The 27444-nt window shown below is 33.4% G+C and overlaps 1 protein-coding gene across 1 annotated transcript in view; it reads right to left on the reverse strand.

Annotated features, from left to right (window-relative positions):
* The window catches only part of LOC119833275 (semaphorin-2A-like), a 38611-nt gene extending 11514 nt beyond the window's left edge, over positions 1–27097 (reverse strand). Inside the window, exon 1 of the mRNA XM_038357242.1 lies at positions 26467–27097. Coding sequence (XP_038213170.1) covers positions 26467–26605 — 139 coding nt within the window. The 5' untranslated portion in view covers positions 26606–27097. The remainder of the gene's footprint in view (positions 1–26466) is intronic.
* Positions 27098–27444: the final 347 nt, after the last annotated feature.

Consider the following 27444-nt stretch of genomic DNA (forward strand, 5'->3'; position numbering starts at 1 on the left):
GCTGGTTTGGACGGGTTAATTAACCGCCGCCCGAGACCCGGCGTTGTTATTCATTTAGCACCACCCGGGGGGCACGTGCAGGGTAGTGGTTAGGTGATTCCTACGGACGCGAATAACTCTACCCCCCAAAACCTCATATATTTATTAGTGTTTTTTTTTAGCTCACGTTCTCAGTTCAGCTCCCCTTAAACTTTATTTTCGTCCCAGCTCCGCTCGCGTTAACACGGTATAAACAAAATAAAATATACCCTATGTCACTCAGGAAAAAAGTAACTTTCTATTGGTGAAAGAATTTTTCTGATCTGTCCAGTAGTTCCGAAGACCATTCAATGCAAACTAATATATATTTTCGCTTTATAATATATAATTAGAGTAGATTATTAAAAATTCATTCTACATATCGGTAAACCTAATATTGAAGTTTCGTAAGAACATTAAACCGATGATTAACTCTGAAAACAAATTATTATTTAAATTTGCACATTGATCAGTTTTATTTTCCATAAATTCAATGACTGCAAATTGCGTAGTAAATTAATTTACAGCAAACAAGCGGTATTATGGCGTTGGTTAAAATGTAAATCCATAGTAATGAGGTGAAGTATCGCGCGGCGCTGGCACTGACGACCGCATTATGTAGATAACATCGGACGCTAAATACCGCAACAAGTAAACTGTCGAAGCCGACTGTTTGCACGGAACTGCCACGCTTACCGCTCGTTTAAAATTATTTCCGAAATGGTTTTATCAAAAATTCTGGAGTGACCGAATGTTAAAATAATAATAATTTTCGTAGCAATCATTTTAAATCGCTGGGGGTTATGGTATTTGGACAGAGTCTATGCGGATGTTGTTTATTTTAATATTTGTAAAATTGAGTCTTGGTTTAAATAATCTGTGTAGCTACACTTTTTTTTAAAATAACAGTTTGTTTGGATATGACGTCGCAAGATTAAAAAAACAGTTAGATTACAATCGAACGTAATAAATAATATAAGAAGTATAACTAAATATATTAATAGAAATTCGGCAGAGTTATTATACAATAATTAGATATTTCGCTAATTGTTGATATGGAAGGATTGATCAAAGAAAAAAATATGTATTCGTTTTGGATGAAAATTGAAACAGTGCATAATAAGAGTTGGAGGCAGAATTCCGATCACATTTTCTTATACAATGGTCCCTTGATTGTTTCGAATCTAGTCGCGATTCGATGCAATGCGCCCAGTTCACAATAGAAGTAAACTGTCCCGAGCACTTGCCAGCTCGACTCGAATACTCGGCTCCAAAAGGACTACAAATGTTAGTCAACATTATACTTGCACATGCTGCAGCTGTTTTAAAACTATCTTATTTGTTTTGCAACTCGCATCCACTCGGTATGCCTCGCCACAATTGGTATTACAAGCCCTGCAATTAAAATGTCCCAGTTTATACTGTATTGTGTATTCTTAGTTTGCTATTTTATTTCGCTATTTCCGCCACGAAGCGACCCTTATTTAAAGATATCACTGTATTCAAAGCTTTGATTCTATGAATTGTAAACTAAATTTGTTACAAAATATCCGATGAGTTGTATAATATTAATGTGCTGTAGAATTTAACGAATCTTGGAAACTTATTAATTAATTATGTTGAATATAAATTTTATAAGTAGTTTTTTATCATAGGGTAAGGACGTAAGTCCATGCTTAAGAACTTATGAGCTTACTACGACTGAGCCGTGCGTTTGTCTTTGATCTTAGAGAAAGTTAAAATATTGTGACCGTATTTGCAGAGCTCACAGAGTCGGCAACTCACACAATGGAATCCCTCTGTATACTCAAAAGAGCAGTGGGTAAACGTTTGAATAGAGATCGGACAAAAATTTCCAGTAGTCAACTGGCTATTTTTCTAACAATAAATGTGTCCCGATGTAAAAAGTTATACTGAATTAATTCAGAGGGACCTTGTTGACTGGAATTTGTAATTGAAGTATAATTGATACAAAATTCCTATGAAATAAATTGTTATAAATGTCATCTATTGGTATTGCAAATATATTTAAATTGATATGAATTTAGTATTGGTGTATAAGAGTCTAGATAGTATAGTTGACCCGCCAATTATTGTTCTGCCTTACTCTTATCATTTAATGCTATGTAAAATAGATGTTAGCCAATTCTCAGACCTAGCCGGTGCGCGCAAAATTTCATAACAGAATCATATTTAATAAATCGGTCTAACCGTTGTGGATGAGTTTCGTAAAAAACACCGCGACACGACAATATTAAATATGAGATAACTTTAAAAGGGTATGTATGTCAAAGGTTTATTTGTTAGACTTTAAGATTTCAACAAAAATATAAAAAACAAATTTATAATATAAAGATAACTAATCAAGCACAATATAAGAAAACGATTCAGTGCAATAGATTTTAGTAAAACGAACGTGGTTTCAAATGAAAATACATTGCAAGCTCTGATAAGAATAAATTTTGTTTGGGTGAGTTAGGTCATGTTGGTCTTGTTTGCACGTGCACCCGAGATGCGGTGGCAAAGATATCCTGACCGTCTTCGCGTAAATCTGCCTTGTACACTGGCTACACAGATAATATGTGGTACGGAAACACTATGTGGTTACTTTCGTTTTGCACTCCCAGCTTTTCCACATTGATTTATTGTAACCACAGACATTTGCGCGCCTTTTTAGCGACGCTTTTGTTCTGTAGTTTTATTTTTAAAGTATAATGAATGTTCTACACGTAGTCGCAACTTGGTTTTATTGTTACTGAATGCAGCTTAAAGTGGTCTGCGAATTATCGATTTCTTTTTAGAATTTATGTAGTAGAGGAAGAGTATTAGGTAAAGAGCGCTCATAGCAAGGCGAAGTGGCTAACAAACCACATGCTCTATTATTACGGCCAAGAAAGCGACGACATGTTTATGCAAATAAATAATTGTAAAGTTGAGTAATGTAATTATTTCTTACAGATAAAATATTATTAGAGGTATGCACTTTATCTATTAAGGAGAATCCTGTGCCTCCCAACTAATAGAATTTTTAATCAAGTTGCTTGCGGCGGCGCCACCACGCCACGAGCACGCCAGATTAATGTAATTGGACGACGCCGTCACAAAGGCAAATTGTAATCCCCCTCTTTCATTATATATGTCCGTAACAAGGCACCCAGACAATGTGTCGTATTTTTTCATTCTCATCTACATTTCTATAAAGCGAGTTTCACCTATCAACAAAAATAAATAAATCTTCCTCTCCGAATAATGTAATTCAGCGGCGGCCATTGAGTATTCATTCACTTGTTATGGATATTTGGCCAAATGGTGCTTGAATGCTGTCACAGTGACAACTTTCCGAGCTTCCCCTTAAATCGGCCGATTGCGGCATGGTCGTTAGGAGCTCGAAGTGTCGGGACAATTAAGTTGAAGCGGCGATTGTGAACGGTGCCAAAGCGGATGTAGGTCAGTAAAGCGAAGTGGACCTGCACCGTGCACTGTTGAGAATCCGAAATAGTACTGTCAGCCTCCGCTGTCAGTCCATCGTTCTCGTTGGCTCGCGTTATCATGTTCCTAAGAACTCACTGCGTCAACTTTTAGTAATGAGTCGCCATTTTGAAGACTAATCAGATAATTGTTCTTCCGTTATTAATTTCAGAAGCTAGTGAAAGTTTTATTAAATTTATTTAAATAAATTAATTTATTAATATTATATATTCTATTATTATATATTCATTTTTATGACACTTACATAAGTTTTAATTTTCTGTACAAAATATGAAAATATCCATGTGATAAAATAATCATTACTTTAAAGAGTCCTACAATAAAACATAAATATACTAAAATACATAAATATTCTCATTCAGCCAAATGTTTTTTTAACACGTAATTTTCACCGTAGAGACATAGTGATATAACTTTTATAATGTAAATAACGAGTCATTCTTTGTTCTTGCTCACGTGCATACATAATAGCGAAACTAGTTTTAGCGAAGTATCTCTTGCAGAGCATATAAGCTCAGGTAAATTGTGCTCTAACACCCTGCTATAAAGAGTATTTATGCTAAACGAGACTATAAAGTTGCTACTTGCCCGTAAGAATATTTTGGACGCTGTAAAATATGAGTGCGGATGCCGTGAAATGAGCTTTCAGTTTGAGTATCACACATAAGCGGACCTGCTTTCTTCTGTAATTACCTCATGCATGTGATATAAAATTTCTTGTAAGTTGAAATTATGGATGTAACTAGAAATACATTTGTTGCCATTTCCTACACTGGTTTTAGTAAACGTCGTCTAACGTCACCCAACTTCGTTCAATTGAAGTGTATTCATCACTCTGAATATATGCTACCCAAGATCATCTATTGAAAAGAACTAAGAAAATCACTGCCAGTGGAATAGCGGGTTCGAGGATCCTTCTTTTACGCTGGAAAAAAATCCTTTTCCTTTTCTTTCTTCTTTCTTATCGTTATCAGTTTAAACATTCAAGCAGATGCAAGGTTTACTCACGTTTTTAAAATACTAACAACAAAACAATAAAATTTACCACTGGCTTTCGAGACGTATTTAAAATATTTAACAATACTTTTTTATAGATATAAATTTGTATCCGACTAACCGAATGATGAAAACATTTTTTTTAATAGAAAATAGGTATTTTTTCTGTCATAGACGACTAGTAATCCCTATATCAAAGAATGTTTTTTTTTTTTTTTTTTTATGCCATAGCGGGCAACTGAGCTGGTGATTCGCCTGATGGTAAGCGATCACCACCGCCCATGAACATTCGCAAAGGTGGCTCTGCGAATGCGCTGCCCACTTTTATGGGGTAAGTGAAAAGGAAAGGATTAATGACAGGAAAGAAGGAATGGACTGGGAAGGATGAGGAAAAGGAAATGGGCCTCCGGCTCCCCCACTCACCGTACGAAACACAGTGGCATGCCACTATTTCACGCCGGTTTTCTGTGGGGGTGTGGTACTTCCCCGGTGCGAGCTGGCCCAATTCGTGCCGAAGCGTGCTCGACTCCCACAATAAAAAATGTGTTGAAAGCCAGTCATTATGCGTCAGAGACATGGGAATTTATCGGTAGCAAACACTTCGTCTGATATTTACTTTTAAAACCAGTTGTGAGTAAAGAAGAGCACTTAACGATAACGCCGATAAAGATTGAATTTATCTTAATTATTCGATATTTCTCAATGTCTGTACAGAACTTCTATTTTATATATTTTCATTCCTATATTTTTTATTTTATCTCAATACTTTTTTTAATGGTGACAATTTTTTATTTATATATTATATTACATCTAAAATGTTCTTATAAAAGTATTCGCAAGCTGATAAATACAATTAGATAAATATATTTGTATTTACACGCATTTTCTAGATACTGGACCCCACTTTATGAAAATGTGTTAGTGCAGCGTCTGAATAGCAATGTTCGCTCGATATATTTCTGAACTATCTCGACAGACACTTTTTTAATTTAATATTTCCACTAGCTGCAAACATGATAAAATAGTGAATACGAGCGCCGCGCCGCACCCACGTGGGCAGCCAACCGTGGCACTGATACCCCCAACGTGTCACCGACTCTCAAATAATAACTCTACCCACATTACCTGCTTGCGACTAAAGGAATCGTAGACTGTACAACACGCACACAATAAAAACGTAATGAACATGTTTACATGCGGGCGCCACACGTTTATTTCAGCCAGCTTTTCCTCCGTCGTGAAATGTAATGCAATAAACATCCTCGACACAAAAGGTTTAATTCGATGTACTTACAATTTTTGCAAAAATAACTGTCTCGAATGAAATTTAAACATTTTGCTATTTCCAACGTTAAATCTGGTTCAACCCGAGCTGTAATGTATTGAAACAAAGTTTCAAGTCACGTTTTTCGATATTCAGCGTAAGACGTATCCATTTTCGTACAGACTAAATGTTTGTAAAAGCAGTGAATTTATTAGAGCTATTTTATTTTAAGCCAAAAAGTAAAAAAAATCAGTTTCAGTGTTTTGAAATATAAACAATAGCACGTTATTTACTTACAATAAAATCAGATATAATAAATTGCTAGGCAATCAATGATGTTATTGAAAATCATGTGATCAATAAACCTAGAAACTCGTTTACAATGCAAACAATTTTATTTGAGTTCTAATGTGTGGGTGTCTGCAAACTGCAACGTACATTTCAATAGATACCTTTATTGAAACATTTATTGTTCTATTTACTTATTACAATTGACAAGTATAAAAGTAATAAAAACTTATTTGTACTGATCGATGTACAGATTATTTTATATCAACAACAGAAAAAATAAATTGCCATTTTATTTTGGCATCGAATATATTACACAAACGTTGCATTTGCTATTAATATATTTTTCATGTTTGGTATTATAAGACCTACAATTATTAATGGATAGATTATAGAAAAGTATAAGCTACATGAAAAACTTTTTGTAAAAATTATAGGTGTCACAGAAATTAATAACTAGGCAGAATATTTGAACTTGGCAGCTCTAAGTATTAGGTACATTTCGTAATTACCTTTGCGTACCGTCTACAGACTCGCATTTCACATTTCCATTGAATTATCCCGTGGGAAATTGAATAAAATTAGATGGTGAACGTTTATTTTAAGGTATGATAAAATATTAATTACAGGAATTGCATTTAAGCACGAGTAACAGAACAATAAGTTCCTGATAAAATTAACAAAAAAAATATTACTACATAAATTTCAATTATAACAATCTAAGATGTTGTAATTGGTACCTACATCGTTGGTAATATAGTGTGACATAAATATTCCTCCTTGATAGAATTTTTTATCAATATGTAAGGCGTCAATACATTTTATACAAATCATTCGAATGAAACACGTCTCTGGTGTACGAGTACCTCGTTTTTAACTGACTTCAAAAAGGGACATTAATTGGACACGTATGTACGTAATACATTTCTTTTGTAGGTATCTCGTTAAATTCCCAATCGTTAACGGTTTTAAAATAAATGGTGATGAAGATACGTTCTCGGGAATGCAAAGTAACATAAATTACATCAATAAGCACGCATGATGTAAGACGGGGGTGCCCGCGAAATGGTGGAATTCCATCCACCGTAGATACGCTACTGAATACAAAATTCACATGTACTCCAATTATAGGAAAACGATTTGGTACGAATATTCTTGGCAGACTTGCAAATTTCGACTCGAATCAGCAAAACATATTTATTTAGTTAAGTATTGGGAAGTCCCGGAAAACTATTTCTTTCAACATCCGCTTGAAGCCAAACGGACAGAATACAATTTATAGCTACACGTATTTGCCAATAATTTACTCAACCAACAACCTTTCTTTGCTCTTTTTATAAAAATTTTATAAGTAACAGTATTTAATAAAAATAAAGTAAATGTTTTATAACAATTAAATGAAATTAGGAGTCTTAGAAAATTAAGCATTATAAAAGAGTATAGTAACTGAATATGAGTAATTTTAAAGTTAGTTACAATGGACGTCACGCACATGTAAAACATATGATAGGCCTGTCCATCTGTTTAAAGCGAGTTGTAATTTTAATTAAAATGCCATAACTTTTCCCGGCCAGTTTGTTTTGTTTATACGAGGTTATTTTACACTCTTCAGCGATCACAAAAGAGAATTAAAAATTACAAGCGTTTTTGCTAAAAAGTAATAATAAAATATATTGGTACTTTTTATTGACACATTTTATTTTCCGGCAGCGTATATAAAAGATGAATCAATATTATTTATATTATTAACAAAAAATTGTTTGGTTGTTTATTGTTTGTTTGATTGTTTGGGCTCAGCGCGGAAACTACTGGAGTGATTTCTACATTTTTTCACCATATTTGCATTTGCATTGCAATGCTATAGATGAAACCGGGGTGGTAAGGCTCGTAATTAATAAATTTACGAAGACTACTTCTTAATTCGTGATCTTGGTGATCCATTTCAGAAAAAGAACGCCACGCGCCAGTGATTGCACGCAAACCATAGATACGAATCTTAACATCGACCTTAATTGTTTTCATTACTTTTATATGGTACTAGCAAACCCGGCGAACTCCGTTTCGCCACCAGATGGCTTCGTTTTTCCCGCTTTTCTGTTGAAATTTTTCCGGAATTTTCTTTGCTATAAACCTCACGACGCCCAAGACCTTTCCAACGAATGCAAAACCGAGGAAATCGGTTCGTGCGTTCTGTAGTTATAGCGTCAGGAAGGAAAACCCGACTTATTTTTATTTATATGGTATAGTATACATATAGTTTTATTGCATTTGTATTTATGTGACACAATAAATAAGCTAAAGAAACAATTTCTAATGAATCTAATTGTTGTTCGAGTGTCCACATTTTTCGGAGTATTAAATCGCTGGTTTAGCACGCAATAAAATTTACTGCGCTCGAAATCCAACAGCACCTATATGCTTTTCAAAATCACTAGATTTCCAAATACTTTTGAATTTAAATAACCCACTGGGCTATATAAAAATTCGTGTACTTTTAAACCGAGGATATTTATCAAAACTCAAAAAACTAACATACCCACTAAGTGCTAATGCTATCCAATTGTAAACTTTTTTAAATACAAGTTTGTTGAGTAGTATTTATTTAAATTTGAAGTAGGGGTCGTAACAAATTCTCAAAGACCTTTAAACGACGAACTGCATTTGTCAACACTGAATTGAAAAAGGGGAGCTCGGGGCTAAGTTGAAATATACACGCCCTCGCCTTTCTGCTTTTTAATTAGCTTCAAATTTTTTTTGTTAACCCTCAGAGAGGAACAGAATAATATGTTTATATTAAAATACTTGAATAAAATCCAAATAATGGCTATTTTTGCTTCAATCGACTTAACCAACAAAAACTCATTAAAATTTGTCGTCTTGTTATATGCGTTTAATAAAAATATCACAAAAGAAAATATTTTAATTCAGCACAATTCTATTATATCTTTCTAAAATCTAAAATGCAACATTATGTAACTGTAGCTATATACAACATAGTACTAGTACTAGTATAAGTTTATGTCAGTGTAATTTTCATGCATATGAATATGCGCTTTACTTTAAAAAAAAACAATAAATGAACAATAAAAAAAATACGTCTCTCGTCTTCTCAAACATGTTTTTAACATACCTAATATAGACATACTAGCTGGACCCCTCGGCTTCCGCGTCTTTTTTTATATCAAAGCCGGCAACTGAGCTGGTGGTTCGCCTGATGGTAAGCGATCACCACCGCTCATGACCATTTGCAGAGGTAGTGACTCTGCGAATGCGCTGCCCGCTTTTAAGGGGTAAGGGATAAGGAAAAGATTGACGAATGGAAAGAATCAATGGACAAGGAATGATAGGGCAAACGAAACGGGCCTCCGGCTCCCCCACTCACCCTACGAAACACTGCTTATTTCGTACTTCCCCGGTGCGAGCTGGCCCAATTCGTGCCGAAGCATGCTAGGCTTCCACATTATATCCGGTGTCCGCATAACAAGTAACCCATGTGCATATCCGTGAAAGAGTAAGAAACATTAATAATATTTGACCGATGGTTAGCTAAGGCGGCGTATTGTGTATGAATCACTGATCTACAGCTTTAACTGGTGTGGGCATAAGAAAATTCTTAGAACACTTCAGAAGATAGATAAATCCATATTCAAAGATGCTCCAATTCACTGAATAAATATTTTAAGGCGGAAGTATTATGTGGGTGAATCTTGTAAGGTTTTAGTATTATAGATATGCACAGAATACCGCTGAACTTTAAATACATCGCAAAGTCTGGTCACGTACAAAATCCGACTCTTGGCACAGTTCACATTCCCGCCACACTCCAACGCGCTTTTCTTATAATAGAAGTTTAAACTTTTAATTACGCTTATTTCTCGTTAAGCACATAAATTCTGTAATTTATATGTCATTTCATATTTAATACTGTTTGTCAACTTTAAACATTTTATTTGCTTCAAACAAATTCTCCTTGTTTTATTCAATAAATCTACCTATTGATGTAGTAATAAAGTAGTTAGAATGTTTTTTTCTTTTATTACCTAAAATCGTAATATTTATTTTAGAAGCTCCGATCCTTTTTCATATAGGTAATATCGTATTATTTCGTTATATTTAGTCAAGCCCTCAATTTTTACATACAGACTAAGCGAGTTGTGAAAAATATTTAATTTACCATTTCATACCGGCGGCTGTCGTTGACCGATTTTCTTAACAAAGAACACTCCCGACTACTTCCCCTTTCAAACCAACGACTTAACATAATCAAATTCGGTTCATTAGTTCCGGAGCTACGTTGCCACACACACAAATAAACCAGATCCTACGTCCACGACATTATTACATCGTTGTTGTCGTTTGTGGGGATTAAAAATATTGCATTATTAGTTGGTAAAAATAATTTATGACAAAATATCAAAATGTTTACTTTTTAGAACCTACGCACTATTATAATTATTAATAAAATTATTATAAAAGACCATTTCAGTAGTGAAAAGAAAAATATACTTTACCGATTTTATTAAACGGGTGAACAAATGAATGAATTAGCATTTACAAATTCATCCAATTAGTAAAAAAAGGCAAAAAATCTCTCCTTCTATTTGACTAAATTTTAACAGAAGCAATAAGAACAAAACTGACAAATTTAAATGAAACTGAGTCGAGGTCCAAGTGGGACAATTTCTAAAGCGATAAAACGGGAAAGAAGCAGTATTTAAATTGAATACGCCGTAAATAAATGCCAAATGAGACAAAGAACTTTGAGGGAATTTGCAATCCAAACAAGAATAAAAAAAAAGAGAAACGTATCTGAAATTAATTATATACGGATAAACTAGGCGACCCGTGTATTAAATAAGTGGATGAATTTATGGGTTAACATTAAAAAAGAACATTAATGTAGCAATATGAATGGCAATTATGATTCTGTGATATTTCGTTTCAATGTAATTCAATGAATGCAAGTAAATTTGTTGTGTCGTTCTTTTTGTTGACAACGATCGTTATAATGCATCTCATTCTCCGGAGGTTAGTACAATGAATAAAGCATAACTTTATCCAGCTAAACGTGGATAATAATTTATTATTCATTGTAATCTGATATATTTATCTCCCATCATCTGACATCCGACGATGAACTCAATTCATTCGGGAAAAACAACAAAAAGCTTTTATAACTTCATTTCAAGCAGGTACTGGTATTAACTAAACTAACTTTTGTAATATTGTTAGTCTATTTTTGATGCATAGTTAAATTAACAATTTTATTACCCGCAATAAAATAAAAATGAATCCCAATAAAGGTTTTCAATACCAAATAGATAATATTCATTTGCATACATCATCTTTTTAATAGACACTTTATTTGATGGACTTCTTTAATCTTTTTTCAAATTCTAAGGTATAAGGTTCAAGATATAAGTTTGGTCATTAAACCAACCGAAATCAATAGATCAATATATGGTTGCAGGTCGGAATATATTTTATCGTAGTATTTATTACGGTCACTTTTACAGAAGTGTTTCGATCTTATAAGAAACATGTTGTACGAGACGCAAAGGTAAATTTATAGTACGTCCCATCACGACAGCAATGCGGCCAATTTTAGTCAAGACGGAATGCTGACCATGGGGAGTTTGGACGCCGAAATTGTTTGTTACTTTTGAAAAACAAGTCGTTTTTAAAGCATTCAGTTTTTCCAGAATCTCGAGAAAACATGCAATTATCTGCAATAATTATTAACATAAGCATAACGTTTAAAATTTAAAAAACCTAATTCATAATCAACATAAATTATTACACTATATGCATAAGAATAACGTTAAAATACAATCATAAATTAATTGGATCCGGAGTCCAATGAATATATTTTTTTGGCTGTTGGGAAAAAAAAAATTAGCAATGTGGGAGTCGACTCGGCACGAATACGTGCACGACTCCCACATCGCTCACGCCCGGTTAGGTACTAGACCCCCACAGAATGTCAGCGTCAAATAGTAGCATGCGAATGTAGTATTGCGTAACTGGGGGGAGTGGGGACCAGGGGCCCGTTTCCTTTTTCTCACCCTTCCGATTCCATTCCTTTATGCCATTGTTCCCTTCGTCATCATTGCCTTATCCTTATAGAGCGGATAGCGCTTTTTTACAGCCTGTGCCAATGTTCATGTTCATGGTAGTGATCGCTTACCATCAGGCGAACCAGCAACTCGGTTACCCGCTCCAACATAAAAAAATAATATTGTCCTTGTGAAAGCAAAACGTAAAAACGAAATCTAAAATATAAAAGTTGGACATTTTACGCGCTCTTGTTCATATGGCGGTAAAGTGGAAGTAGTGTTTAAAACCAATATTATTTCAACACACAAAATGCAGCCAAAGTTTAGAAGGTTTTCAGTGGGACTGGACGTTTAGCAAAGTTTAAGCAGAAGCAGCGGAGGCCATGTATATTCCACTATTCGAGCTTTGCATGTTTAATCCCTCTAAATAAATAAACAACAACCGTTCCGCGTATCGTTGGAAAATCCTGAAAGCAAATGTTAAATATATTTCGCCGCATAGTGTCAGCTTGTAAGCCAAATATTCATAATGTGTCTGCCTCTGAAATTGCACGTTTTAGTCTTATTAGTATGAGACTTATTAAAACGGGAGATTAAACGGGGTGATAAATAATATCCAACCTTTCATAAATATTAGTGGACAAGTATATTTACAATGAACGGAATTAGAACGGGGCGAAATATATGAGATCATTGCTTATTGCATTGCAACTGGGTGATGCAAGAAACATATGTCGTGCTCTACTGATTAAGCCATTGTAGTCTTTGAAAATTGAACCATATTCATAAAAGGAATGTATGCATTGCATTCCAAGCCGTTTTAGCATAGTTTCGACATGACAAAAGCTCCAAGCATGTGAAGATGCATTATAAACATAATGAAAATATTTTGTTCCAAAAATTTCTTAGATCAAAAAGTTAAATGTTAAATTGACATAGTACATTAGACAGATTTACATACGCTATGTATGTAAATATCAATAACGATGAAAATTAAACGTTTAACAATAAATGTTATAGGCGTAGCTCTTACATTTAAATGAGGCAACGTACCAAGCTGTGATTGATTTGGCCTGACGGAAATAATTTCGAACTGTTTGAGATTCACGAGGGATCGCACTCTTGCCATTTACCTTTTCCGCATCAACGTTTACTTTTACAGTTCTTGAAGCTATCCCGATCGCTTTTAATGGCATGAATTTGCTTTGATTTTATTGATATTAGGCCTTTTTACGTTTCGATAATTATTTCTTAATTTAAAAATATATTTCAAGGTTATTTTATAGATTACAAAATATGAGCTTCTGTTATCATTCTCTAGGAATATGTAGCACATTAAATTTTGTAATCATTTACATATTTTAATTTTATCAAAACACAAAAATATGTTACAAAGACGTTGCTAAAGCAATTACTCTATTGTATAATAATGAATATAACTATTGCTTTATAATATTCATTTTTTTGCATATTTGTTCAAGTTCATCTTTCAATGTATATAACTCCCTATTTATCATTCAAATAAATGAATTTATATTAAAAGATATTTAAAAAATAATAAAAAAACACTTATGAAGCGAGATTTGAAGAAGCGTTTTTTACCGTATCGTGGCAACGATAATTTTCGGCATTTTTTGTTTATGATACATTTTAATACTATTTAACTGAAACAAAATTGTCTCTTACGCCCTGTGTCTCATAACGACGTTATTAAAATTTTATTACTAACTAAAATGCTTTTATAAATTTATAAATTGAATGCGTTATTAATAAGAAGCTGTTGCAAGCTTGAGAAGTTGTTGCTTATGATTATGGTGGGATGAATGATATTCCCTGGCGAATTTCAATTAGTAGGACTCAACGCAGGCGCCATCGGGACATCTACAAATGAGTTAAGATACTGATGTGGGACATAAGAGAATACTCCATATTTAGCTAATATAATGTAGAGGAAATTTTCAGTTAGTAATATTAATACGAAATATGAAAAAATTGTAAATATTTATACATAGACATATTTATTTTAGAGTTTTGTTCAATGTAAACTGTTCATCAGTTGTTGATAATGATAGTTTCATATTTAAGTATGAACTTAAGTATGAACCTAGACATTAAGTATGAAATTCAGCAAGTAATCATATAACTATATTAATATTCAATTTATTTATGGTTTCCATAAAATAAATTTTTATAATTGTAGTCAATGCTTGGATCTTTAAAGGTAGATAGAAAACCTTTCCCCTAATGTGTACGATTTACACAATGCCTAAATTGGACCTTCTTTGTCACAAAGGTAAGATGGATTCATGTGTATCTCTTATAATGTGATTGCAATCAGAGCATACCTCAATAAATCTTATGATAGTAAACTCCAAGCGTTATTTAGAAAGTCAGGACCCGGTTTCCTTTCGGTGAGTATCGTAAGGCATGGATGGACAATTTATGGGGACGTCGCCGTAACCCATTCGGTCTTAGCAGATTTACGATGTCAGTCCCTCACGAATACAATCACAACCGCAACAAACATGAACAAACAAGTGACTATAATATGTTTACATTCAAAGAAAGTTTCAACGAGATGGACCTTTATATGTCCATGTAAATGTATTTAATTATACTGGATTAATAGAATATCGACATTTACTTACTCAGAGAAGTCTTTAAATACACCTCCTGGGTATTTAACTTTTTAAATTTATATGTTATATTAATGTAAAACTTTTAAATAATTAATTAGTTACGTATATTTTATTAAAGAGAAATTCGCACTTCACAGTAACGTGAATGCCCTTATTATGACTATACCAGCTATGACGGGATATTCTAACGATATAAATATGTTAAGAAAAACATCTAAGAAAATACTGCGGGAAAGAATCTAAGCAATTTAGACGGCATGCGAATTTGGCACGTCACTCTAAAGGAAAGTGACTGACATAGACGAAGAAGCTTACATACAATTTATTGCGATCTATGCTTTAAATAAGTTTTCATTTCTTTTGTTATGAATACACACATATATAATAATATACAGTTTCAATCGATAGATGACATCCTGTCATATCAACAATTTTTTTTTAACTCTGCCTGCCTTAATACATTTTATCCTTTGCGCAAAATTTGCCTAGAAGACATGGCTTTTAGCCATGTCTTCTGGTGTGTCTTCATTAAGTCGCCATTTGTGTGCTAGTTTAAAGTTGTTATTTTTAATTATATATATTTTAGTCGTATAATCCGTTTTGTATTTTTGTTATTGTATATAATATTAAAAGAATTGATTAATAAATCAAATTAACAAGATGATTCGCAAGCATGTCGCATATTCTATAAATGAGGTCAGCTAATGCAAGATAAATACAGGAGTGTGACGGCATGCTGGCCGCGGTTACCCGAACCCATTCGCTCAAAAGCAATTTCCCAACTCATTGTTCTAAAATTGACTCGCACTCTATTCCACATCCAATTTTTACATGTCTATTTGACTATTTGATTCAAAGATAGAATAACCAAAAACAGCTTTTTGGATTTAAAGGATATTTATTATCTACCAAAAACAAGTACTTATACAATATCTAAAACTGTTGTTTTACAATACTTATTTGTAGACAAACAGTCTCTTATCAATTTCACAATCCATTACTCTACTACAACTACACTGTACTACAATATTATTAAACTTTAGAAGTTTCCTAATTTGCACATTCAATTAAAACTAAAACAAATACCCCGAGTATAATAAAACCTAGTATTATAAAAATCACAATGAAATTTTGTCAGTCAGTCTGTTGTTCGGTTTTAACTCAAAAAGACTAGACGGATTTTTTATGAAACTTTTTTCGGAAAAATCTGTTTTGAAGAATATAATTTGAATTTCAATCTATATACGAATGAAGCCACAAGCACAGCTAGTCAGTGATAAACGTATCTACTATATATATATATATACTATATATACGTTTATCTGTTTATCTGTCGCCCGCCTATTAGTTAAAATGAACTAATCACCGCAACAAAAAGGCTTTCAAACGTTCTTGTAACAAATTAAATAATTTAATTCAGAAGCAAACAATAGATTCGTTAAGTGTCAAGATTATCTGAAGATTGTATTTGATAGCTTTGTTCGTGAATATCCAATCAATTTTGCAGATAAATTCGGTCTGTGTTCTACGGGCCGACAACTTTGTTGTATAGGTACGCTACAAGCTGCTTCGTTGGAAATACCTTAGTTTAAACCGTATTCACTCTACGTCAGATGCCTTAAATTAATTTTGCACTGTGATCGGTGAGCCGAGAGATGAGCGATATCATTCAAATCTCAAGCCCATCTACGTGCTTTATGACGTGCCTGGAGTCCCAACTTTCAAGATCAATATTTGATGAACGTACATCGAAGAGATCCTTAATGTGTAAATGTTAAAAGTCGATATAACTTTCGAAATGGCGTTCAATACATCACGATAAATTTACGTAAAGTAAATCATCGCAATATTTCCAACAGTTATTTGTATAATTAGAATAGATTTCTGCATCTTTATGATAAAAATCTCACATAATAATCAAATAAAATGCGGATTTACTCAGCATGGATAATTACTATATTGCGTAAAGGGAAAATTTATTTTTGTGTAGCTATAAAATCAAATATGTATTATGCAGAACCAAAATGAGCAAAATCCTTAGAACTTAATACAACAATAGATAATACAATAAAATATTATGAAAAAATGTACAGGATACATAGATTAATTCAGTTACGTGATAAACGATGCCGCTTAATCGTTCTTTGTTTATTTTATCAAAAACAATCAGAAATAAGCCGTTGTTCCGGCGAGGAGCGACGCAAACGCCCGACGACGGAAGCTCGACCAACACTGATTAATGAGCTCACTTCACCGACTTGAAAATGAACCTATTACTTAACGGACTTATCGTTGGAGAAAAGAAACTTCCCTAATTGTCGACTTTTAGCCCGGGGAGGTCCTATACAAGTGCGTATAAAAATACAACACAAATTTACGCGCACATAACTTCATTTTATCTGAAGATATCTACTGGCCCCTGCTCGAAGCTTAATATCTAAGCCTTCGTTTGAACAAATATTTGTAGAATTTAGACAAACGGGCTGCCATGTCAAGACTGATAGCTGTGATTGTTCCGTTCTATGGACATATAGGCAAAGACCTGACAATTCATTATGCAAGAGTCAAGCTCAGAATGTTCTCAGTATCAATTAGACATCGGCAATTTACATTGTATTTACTTTAATTAAGCTTCGCTCAAGTGCCTAATGTTGCAGTAATCGCTTCATTGAGTTAATTTGCATAGATCGCTGGTTATTACTGGGCGAGGCATTCTATTCTTATCTTATTGACTATGTAACGCAATAAAGTTTGTCCTTAATGGACTCTAAATGAAATGATTAAACTTGATATATTCAAATAAATATAAAATAGAAGCTTAAAATGTTTTTATGCGGTATAAGGTAAGAATACTACAATTTTTATTTTTTATTTAATACGACGTATATGAGAAATCGTACTCGTAGAAGACGCTTCCACGAATCGCGTATGCTCCTAAATACCAGTAATTTCTAAATTGGTATACTTTATACCGAATAATTGCTATGGAACAATGATCAATTTTTGATTGATTAATTTCTTGAATGATTTTGCACGTTAGTTAGTTGCTTAAAAAAACCCAAACAAAATCCAAAGCAGAGCATCAAAGCAATGTTAAAGCAGGATGCAAATCATTTAAAGGAAATACATGTCAAAGTAGCAAGTTTCAAACGGATTTTTATGAACAATTATTATTTTCAAAGCGCTAGAGGTGAAAGGCTGCGGTGCATCGTGCAGTTGGCTTCCTACCAAAATATATCAAAGCCAGATTTATGCAGAGTGGCGAAGGCTGTGATGCTATCAGCGACCCTTGCTTTCTCACTGTATTGTATCAATGTTATTTCTAGAAAATCGAATACGTACGACACTTGTTTAATTGTCAGCGTTGTTTAAGTGGTTTCAGTTTTGCCTTATACCACAAGAAATGTGAAATTATTCACTCATATTATGCTGACTCTTTGAACAAAAATAGATAGATTAATAATAAAAAAATTTCGTTAAAAAACAATGTTAGAGTTAAATATTTAGCCCATAAATAACATAATAAAGCACTTTTCCTTGTTGAAAGCCAATGTTTAATTTTCTTTTTTCATCAGATCTTTAAATTATGCGTTTATCATTTAGGTACGTTTACAGCGTCCCATGAGATTAAATTGAAACGACTGGAGCGGTGCCAGCCCAAAGCAAACACGCGGTGAACTTTCGTCTATTTCTATAAAGACATAAAATTAGCAGCTATAAAGGCAAAACATTTGACTTTATAGCTGCTTTATACATAAAAGATTTTGTTATTAACATATTTGGTTTCTGGCGTGATTTTTTTCAGAAGGTGAATAATGTTCTGGAACTACTTTAAAGCTTTATGCATTTGATATATGACTGTATAATAAAGCACCACTAGTTACTAGCATCGATTAGTAATTTAAGGTTTCTTTTATGATACAAATAATTATAACAGTTTTGTATTGCGGAATCTCTAAGATTTTTATCTATTGTTTTTGTTAATTAATACCATAACTAATGCCGTGCAGCTTTCACATGACAAATGTTTTCCTATATATTGTTACCTATTTGGAAATGCACTCCGAATTTTACAATATTTCGTTTTCATTAAATATCAGTAATCATTTAAAAGATTTTAAATAAAAATTGTGTGAGATTTTCGATCTCACTCAAAATATAAACCAAACTTACAACTTTATGGCTAATATAAAATATTAGAAGTAAAACTAGATTATTTTAATATTCATAGAAAGAAAAGCAATTATATGCCTAAGTTTCCAATTATATTAAAATCTAGGTTTTAATTATAACTTTATGAATACCTGGACAGTAGAAATTATATGTAATACATAATTACAGTGATGTGGATCTACACTATAGATAGCTTACCGACTTTATCTAAATACTATATTGTAATCTGTATGCTACTAAAATAATTATTAAATCGAAAAATATAAAAATTCATAGTTATTAAGTAGAGTACTTTACAATTTTATGATTGCCATTTAATTTAAGAGCCATTAAGTTTCAACTACTCAAAAGGTTTTATCAGTGGTTACAAGAACCCTCTATATTGAAACAGACTAAATTATTTTTCAATACCCCCACAAGTTACAGATTCGTACAATAATGTTGTCAAACATTTTAAATATTTTATGTTCGCAATATAGACCAATTCTCTATGAATTGAATTTGTTACATTAGGAAAACATTTTTTTACATGGATAGGTTGTTTAATACGTAGTTACTAGAACAATTAATACCAAGATATCAGATTAAAGTTATCAACAAATTATTATAAATTTGTTGATATTACCCATGTTCGTCAACTGTGACATGGCAAAGACGTAACGTTCAAACATTTATAGTCATTTTATAAATCGGAAAAGTTTGTGAATTTATGTTCGTGTAATGTGTATTTGAGTTTGTGACGTTGTACGGCATTTCTGGGTCTAAAAAATCGATTTGAAAAAAATTATTTTAACAATAGCAAACCACTTTATAAGTGTCAGAAGCTATATTATTTGTTGTTTATGCCGGGTCAACTCGAGTGGAGCCGAAACTATTAGTTATCTAATAAATGTCTTGGTTGAATGACATTATATTGAATAGTAGAAATACGCGTCGATACTCAGATTTAACAAAGAAACAACTATCTACTTGTATGTCGCGCACTAGATCCCCTTATCACTTCCGACAGATTACCGAGATTTTGTTCAATGGAAATAAAATATCCACAAATGCGATACAATACCGTTTTGGTATCGTATTGTTTGTTATATAATAATACAATAGTACAGTATCTTGCAGGTTGGAATAAAACGTTAGTCTTAATGTTAGAAGTCAATAACCAGTTGTAAACACCACAATAGCTTTGATTTATTGATAATATAATTTTAGCTTTTTTATTGTTCAGTTATGAAGTGATTACGACTGAACATTATTCTCAACATTTTTTCATTACTGCATAGCCTTAGGTAAGTACATTTCTTGTAATTTAGAACGTTTTGTTATAATATTGGATACTATGGTACTCAAATCTATTCAAATTATATTATAGCCAAAAATACTTATCGATAATGTAAATCCTTTGACTTAATTGTTAATCTTTAAATCAGCGATTCGATAAAAATAGGTCTTTCCTATTAAACTCCTATAACAAATGTAGGTATGGAATAGAAGATCTGCGTAATGAACCCTATTCTTTATTTGATTCAGAATCCGTGGCTCCTCTCCAAAGTCCAATAAAATAATTTGATTTCCTCTTCAGTGAAGCCTAGTAGATTCACTCATTTGACTTTATTTGTTCCGTTTGTTTCTCATGCACTGGTTGGAGCCCGTCCAACAGTTTTACACAATCATTCCACTCAACTAAGCGTCGCCATAAACACAAGCCGGCAGGTATGAATTGCACAAAAAATTGGAAATAATTGCCGCTCTGACGTTTGCCGCGTTGATGGTCCCATCAATTTTTAATTTCTCGCGCCTATTAGTTCGTTTTTTCACTATTTCGGAAAATTTATTATCGAAACTTTGAATAAATAAGGCTATATTGTCAGAAAATTAATAACGTCAAAACTTTTCTATTTTCAAGGTGTCACAAAAACAGAAAATTCAACTTATTTTAAATCGGTATAATTATGAGTAATGGATATTGTATAAATATATTAATAATTGAATGACATTTGTTATACGAGAAATGAATTTTAAATCATTAGCCACAAGCATAGGTATAAACCTTTATATGTGTTACACATTAAACATAAACTTATATTATGGTCATAACGAGTTATCAGTGTGAGAATAGAATTTAATGACTTGTTGTTAAGTTTGTATCGCAGTTAAATATACCTTCGCGTATATTACCACTTTACAACCTGTCAAAGACAAGACAATCAAACCACAAAAGGTGTCTGAAGATAACGAAGCATTCACAAGCGACAACCTATTCATTTGTTAAAGTAAGCCACGTGTGAATAACATTCATTATAGTTTATAAAATTACAATGTTACTATAGCACATAAATCTTTCTATGAGCTGTCAGATAAAGCTAGACAATCTGTACTGCCTATTGCCTCTTCAATGAGTGTCATGTCGTCTGTCATATTTGTAGACACAGAACGATGTTTAGATACATTTTACAATATACAGGCTGTCATGTTCAGTATATTTTAATCATGCTTACTTGCTTCATGCCTAACCTGAGTATAGAATAATTACCGTATCGACAAATTTGAATGTTTCGCATCAATGGTTTTTCTAAGTAAATTGAATATTTGTGTTTCAACAATTGTATAGAACTTTATAAAAAGTGTAAGACATTACCACAGTCGAATGAAATATTTAATGAAAATTTTAACATCAAGGAATTTTTTCCCTTTGAAACCCGAGTACTGTGTAATTCTATTAGAGTGCGAGCTCAGTGATTTATTTAGATAGAAGGCTCAAGCCGCGTCAGTCAACTGCTGCATGTCAGTTCAATTTACTAACCTCGGCGCGACTGCTTGCGACGCCACACGCCCAATAAAGCCCGTTTAACACGGCACAGGAAATCCCTTAACGATTCCGTGCAATATTGGTTCAACTTTACTTGGAATTCACTGTAAACATTCGCCAAGGACGCTTTCAATTAGAGCAGAGCTGTACTGAGATTAAATAAATGTGAATTTGCATTTACTTCAAGAAACTCTCGCGTTAAATGTGAATACGTAAAGAATCGCTTAAAATTTATCATGCAGATTAATATCGTCTCAGATAAATGGTGCCCATTATCACGGTATGATCTTTTACAGGCGCAAGTATTCTAATACTGTATGCGAATATTCTTTATAAGCAGGACGTTATTATCGTTGCTAGCGCGAGTATATGTTGAGGGTGATTTATAGTAAATTTTCTCTAGAAGCTACAATTTTACTACGTGAAAATGTGAAAATTCAAAAGCTTCTTTAAAATTATTGCGGCTAACAATAAACTTGATTTATGACAACTATCTCGTGTAAGTATGACCTGTTTCTTCATAATTACGTTCTTAAACGACGGGGAAAATGTTATATTGAAAATTCAACAATATGAACTTCTCATATAAGTTTGAATTTTTTAAGACTGTTTTCGATGATGATTTTTTTAATGTAATAATGTTTATTTGGCGAAAGATCCAGTAAGAGAGTTCCGACAAGTGACTTCTATTCAACCGTTAAACTTCATACAATACTTGTTTAATCTACCATAGCATAGTTTTTGTGTCCGATCAGATATAAATACAGCCGCCCACGGATAGCGGTACAGAATATCGAATGGAGGCTTGCAGTAAATACATTCAAATTAAAGAGAGATAAGATCGAGTGAACTGACAGAACGATTGCTTTACACGATCAACGACCACACGCTAAGATGTATAGTTGTGTTTTATGATACCGGTATAATGTAATTGCTATTGAAACATAACAATGAAGTCACCTAAAAATTTAGAGATAATGAGCATGCACCAAGCTTGCTCCTCATGTGAGCAGGGGTATTTTTCCAGAACCGGGTAATTAATAAAAATACAATTGCGTAGAGTTTTTAACAAATAAAGAATGGGAGATCGCGTTGATCGATGTTATTGACTAGCTGCGCCCCGCGGTTTCACCCGCGTAAGTCCGTATCACGTAAGAATATCGGGATTAAAAGTTGCCTATGTGTTATTCCAGTTGTCTAGCTATCTACGTATAAAATTGCATTGCAATCGGTTTAGTAGTTTTTGCGTAAAAAAAATTAACATTCGCATTTTTTATATTAGTAGGATTAATTAACACCACACCGATTATCGTTTCGCTTACAAAATTTATCGTGTTATTACTTAATTGCTGTGTATGATTAATTAGCCTCACAATTTCATTTTCTAAATTCGTTACATATATCCGGCGACGATTAACCCGTCAGCCGTTGGTGACATGCGCTAATCAACCACATTTCCCGCCCTGAGTCCTGACACATGAGGACCCACTCCGCCCTACGTGAGATTAGATTAAACAATTAGATTTATATCTTTTGGTCTCTGCTCGTTTCATTACAATGACCCTGAATTGACAGCTATTTCCATTTATACAGACAACTGACAGCTGCGAGACTTGGTAGGTACCCAAAATTAATAAAGTTGAAATAAAGCAACAAATAATGATAGGAACAAATTTCAGAAACTAATATAATAATCAATCTTACAAACAACTCAATGAATAATAATGACCTGTTTTCATAAAAAATCTATAAATAAAATAACAATAAATAAAAGAAATAATAGATACCCGTCATATGCAAATAAGCGGCGTTAAGTTCCAAAACCATTATGGAAATTCCGATGAAATGATGTAGCACCGTCATTATGATAGAACTGTGAAACTTGTTTAATAGTTCGATTAAAGTTACTCGTTTATGGCTCAATTTAGTGGAGTCGCGCGCGGGAGAGTCGATTACCTGCGCGAACGCACGGCGAGCCGGTTCGCAGTGATGCCTTCACCTCCCCTTGCCTCACCGCAGTAGGCAGACAACTGGAACCGATCGCACATACAAACCTTTTTTGTTTAAGGCTAGTGACGGACGACCGACTCGAATCGCCCGCTGAGGATCCTAGTCTTTTATGGCTACTTATTCAAAATCAACTCTACATATCATGATATAATAGACGCTAAGTATGTTTCTGTTCTGTTTTCACATCAAAACGGATCGACAGCTATATATTATGATTTTTATCATGGATACAAATTACATTTTTGAAAGCCCTTATGACAAGATATAGATAGAGAAGAGAAGATAAGCTTCTAATAAATAAAACTCAAATTTATATGTAGTAAACTCTTTGTAAAGCTGGTATGGAGTGGTTTATCAATTATCTTATTTTTAGTATTTATAAAAGTTAAAATATCTTCATTGTCTTTAATCGTCTGCGTCATGCCTTAAATGACTTCTCACGATTCAGTCCTTAACGAATGTTATACAAAAAGTAGTTAGGCGACAAAGAGATCTCACACAATCTATGAATGCTTACATATTATGATATTATTGTGTTTATTGAAAGTACGAAATTGTATATAAAACCACAAACGAGTTTTCTTATCATAACCAGGAATAATTTTATTTACAATTATGCAATTTTATTTCAATAATTTAATTGCCATCTTAGTAAAACTTGTTTTAGGTAAGGAAAGATCATTTATCATTGCGTTATACGTACAGACATAAATAATCGTAATTTCAAAATTCTTCCGTATCTAATACCATATTTTTATGTAGACGTGTCAATGACAGGAATGCTTGTTACTCGCTAATGATGGCAAATTGTCCTCATCTCGCCTATAGATGTCCAAGAAGAATTCGGCTTTTGGTATTCACAGCCTTAAATTAAATATTACATAGGAATGGGAATACGTTTAATGCGAATATGCGAGCCTCTCGGAAAATGCAGCTTTTTATTTTTTATCCTTAAGATCTATCTACATTGATGTTGACTTAGTTTAGTAGTTAATACTAGCATTTTAGTTTATACTCGTATTAACTGCGTGGAGTGCGAATGAATAATTATACACAATTGTCATGTTATGGTACCATGAGAATCGTAGTAAATTTATTATAACGCACAATATGTAACATATTGAAATTGATGCAAGTACAATGACCACGTAATAATCAATTCCTTTAACCCACGAAAAGCCAGCGATGAAAAGAAATCGCAAAATTATTGCTTCCACCGAGACCCTCATACATTGAAATTGCTTATTCAGACTTACGTTGCAAATGTTTTCTCAAAACAATCCACTTGTGCCGTATTTGCTGTTACAACAGTACTCAGAAATATTGAAACAATGCCTTTGATTGGGACTCGCGTTGGGTGGTCGATACACATTAAATATTACTGGTAAATATCAGTGCTGGGTTTGATTTTAGTATAATAATTTATGGATTTTATACAATCTCACACTGAAGATTCGCATAGCTGGTTATTTTGGGTTCAAACATTTTATTGCCAAATATAGTCTTAATTAGATAATTAGAACGAAAACACAATATGTACATGAATTGTTATATAAACATAATTTCTGTATCGGAAAGGATACAAAATAAATTTACTATGCACTTTACATTCTAAACGAAAACGCCTTAACACTTATCATGCCCAAATTTAAAAAAAGGTAAAACATATTTCTAGGACTACTTTATCAACATGAAGTGAAATTTTCATGTTCGTCCCAAACAAGTTATAGGTGTACATATAGTTTACTGCTAGGAACAAACGAACCATAGAGTTGTACTTAAATGCAACGATAAAGGCTAGCCAAGCTAACTAGCCAGCCGTATTCTATCGTATGATTTGGACTTAATAGATTAGAAATTGTTCTGAATGTGGTGTTATCCCACTCATAACTGTAGTCACGACGACGGATCGGCCGGAATAAACGCGAGTTTGCGTGTGTCATAGTGTATTTGTTCACTTATACCTATATGTTAACATTTTAAGATTATAAATCACTTGGGGTAATGCTTACTTTTTCATTAGTGTAAATGGATTTTTATTGAGTGTGTATATAATTTTGTTGTTAATGTTTCATAAACTAAACTGTGCTTTTGTAAATTTTTCATTACGTACAAAAAATATTTTTAACTGAGGCACACTTTTTAAATTAAACATTTATAGAATGAAAAGGCTATGAAGAAACATTTAATTTTTTTTTAAATAAACGTATAATAAAAAAAATCTGTCATGAAGCGGGATGCGAAGCTGTGTCCTTCGCTTATGTTAATTTTTTTTTTTAATCTTCATATTTTTCAGAACAAATCACAATTTCTATTAAAATTATAAATACGATGGTAAAACCGTCTGCCTAGCGAGTGTGTAGTATTTAAATTAACTTAAAATAGATGTTGAAGTAATAAATATGGTACTATCTAGTTTTGAAAGTAATAATATTGTAGTCAAACTCACAATATATACTTAATAATAACAACTTGTATAAGTAAACAAACTGTTTAGGTAGTTAGTTGAGTCATGAAACCGACTTTAATTAACGCTGTCATTAAATATCACATATAACTATCTACTAATTAAACATCACATAAAAAGTATTGGTATTGTTTTGTAAACGCGCGAATACATTTATATTAAAGACAGTTCAATAAGCTTCATGATCTTACTACAAACCACTGATGACATATATTTTTGTGTAAAATAGAGCTTCATTTGCAAATTTTTAAGTGATTTACCTCTATGATGTCGGATTCGATGATGAGATACAGGACGACAGCATGGCTGTTCCTGGTAGGTGGTCCAAGAATCGGCCAATACTGATCCCAACACTGCCCACACCAGTCCTGCGATCCACTGACTCTGACCTCCACCCATCCCGCCGTTACCCACCGGGGCACATTCACTCGATTAAACACTATGAACCAAATCCAACAACTGCAATACAACCGCTTATTGTGTGCGTTAAATCAACAAACTATTCCGGAAATCTTCAACAGTGTTTGTCTATTTACATTACGCACCTATATCGAGTCCCGGCAAGATTACGCTTCCGTACAAATTGAATTGCGTTTAATCGCCACCAGCGCCCAGTCTTACATTCTCATAGTGGGATACAATCGCTCCATGAGCGTTAAGTTTGTTCACATCGACTCATTTATTTGTTTGGAGAGTTGTGTCGCGATCGCGGTAGCGTACTCTCGCAGTAGTGGCGGAGAAGCGACGTGCGCCGCCGACATCGCGATACCGTGAACTGAAACTCGCTCGCTTCCAAACTGAGTGCCTTGTTACTACGCTCAACTCGTCGAGAGACAACGACTCGACCGAACTTAGCTTTTGCCTTCAGTGAATCCTTCGAGCTAGACAAGGAAAGAGCGAATCAAAAACTCACCGCGAAGCTTTAGCGAATGAGAAGTCTCGCTCGCTTCACGCGCTTACGGAAAAGTTGTAAGTTAAAAACTTTTGATAATTTTGCCGATTCAATACCATTTCGAAGACCTAGGGGAGATTTGTCTACACAGTGACCCCTCTGTGTCGTTACGAACATATTGTAATGAAGGGGATGTTCTTTATAAAAACGAAGTAAATTTACCTAATTTATGTTCTCATAAGGATACGCACGAAAAAGTTTTATGTTTGTGAGCACGCGAAAGGAAGTTAGCGTTTTATATTTTGATACACATGTATTTCGGAGATGTATGAGTCACGTCAGATTG

The sequence above is a fragment of the Zerene cesonia genome, chromosome 17 (genome assembly GCF_012273895.1).
Source record: "Zerene cesonia ecotype Mississippi chromosome 17, Zerene_cesonia_1.1, whole genome shotgun sequence".
NCBI classification, from domain to species: domain Eukaryota; kingdom Metazoa; phylum Arthropoda; class Insecta; order Lepidoptera; family Pieridae; genus Zerene; species Zerene cesonia.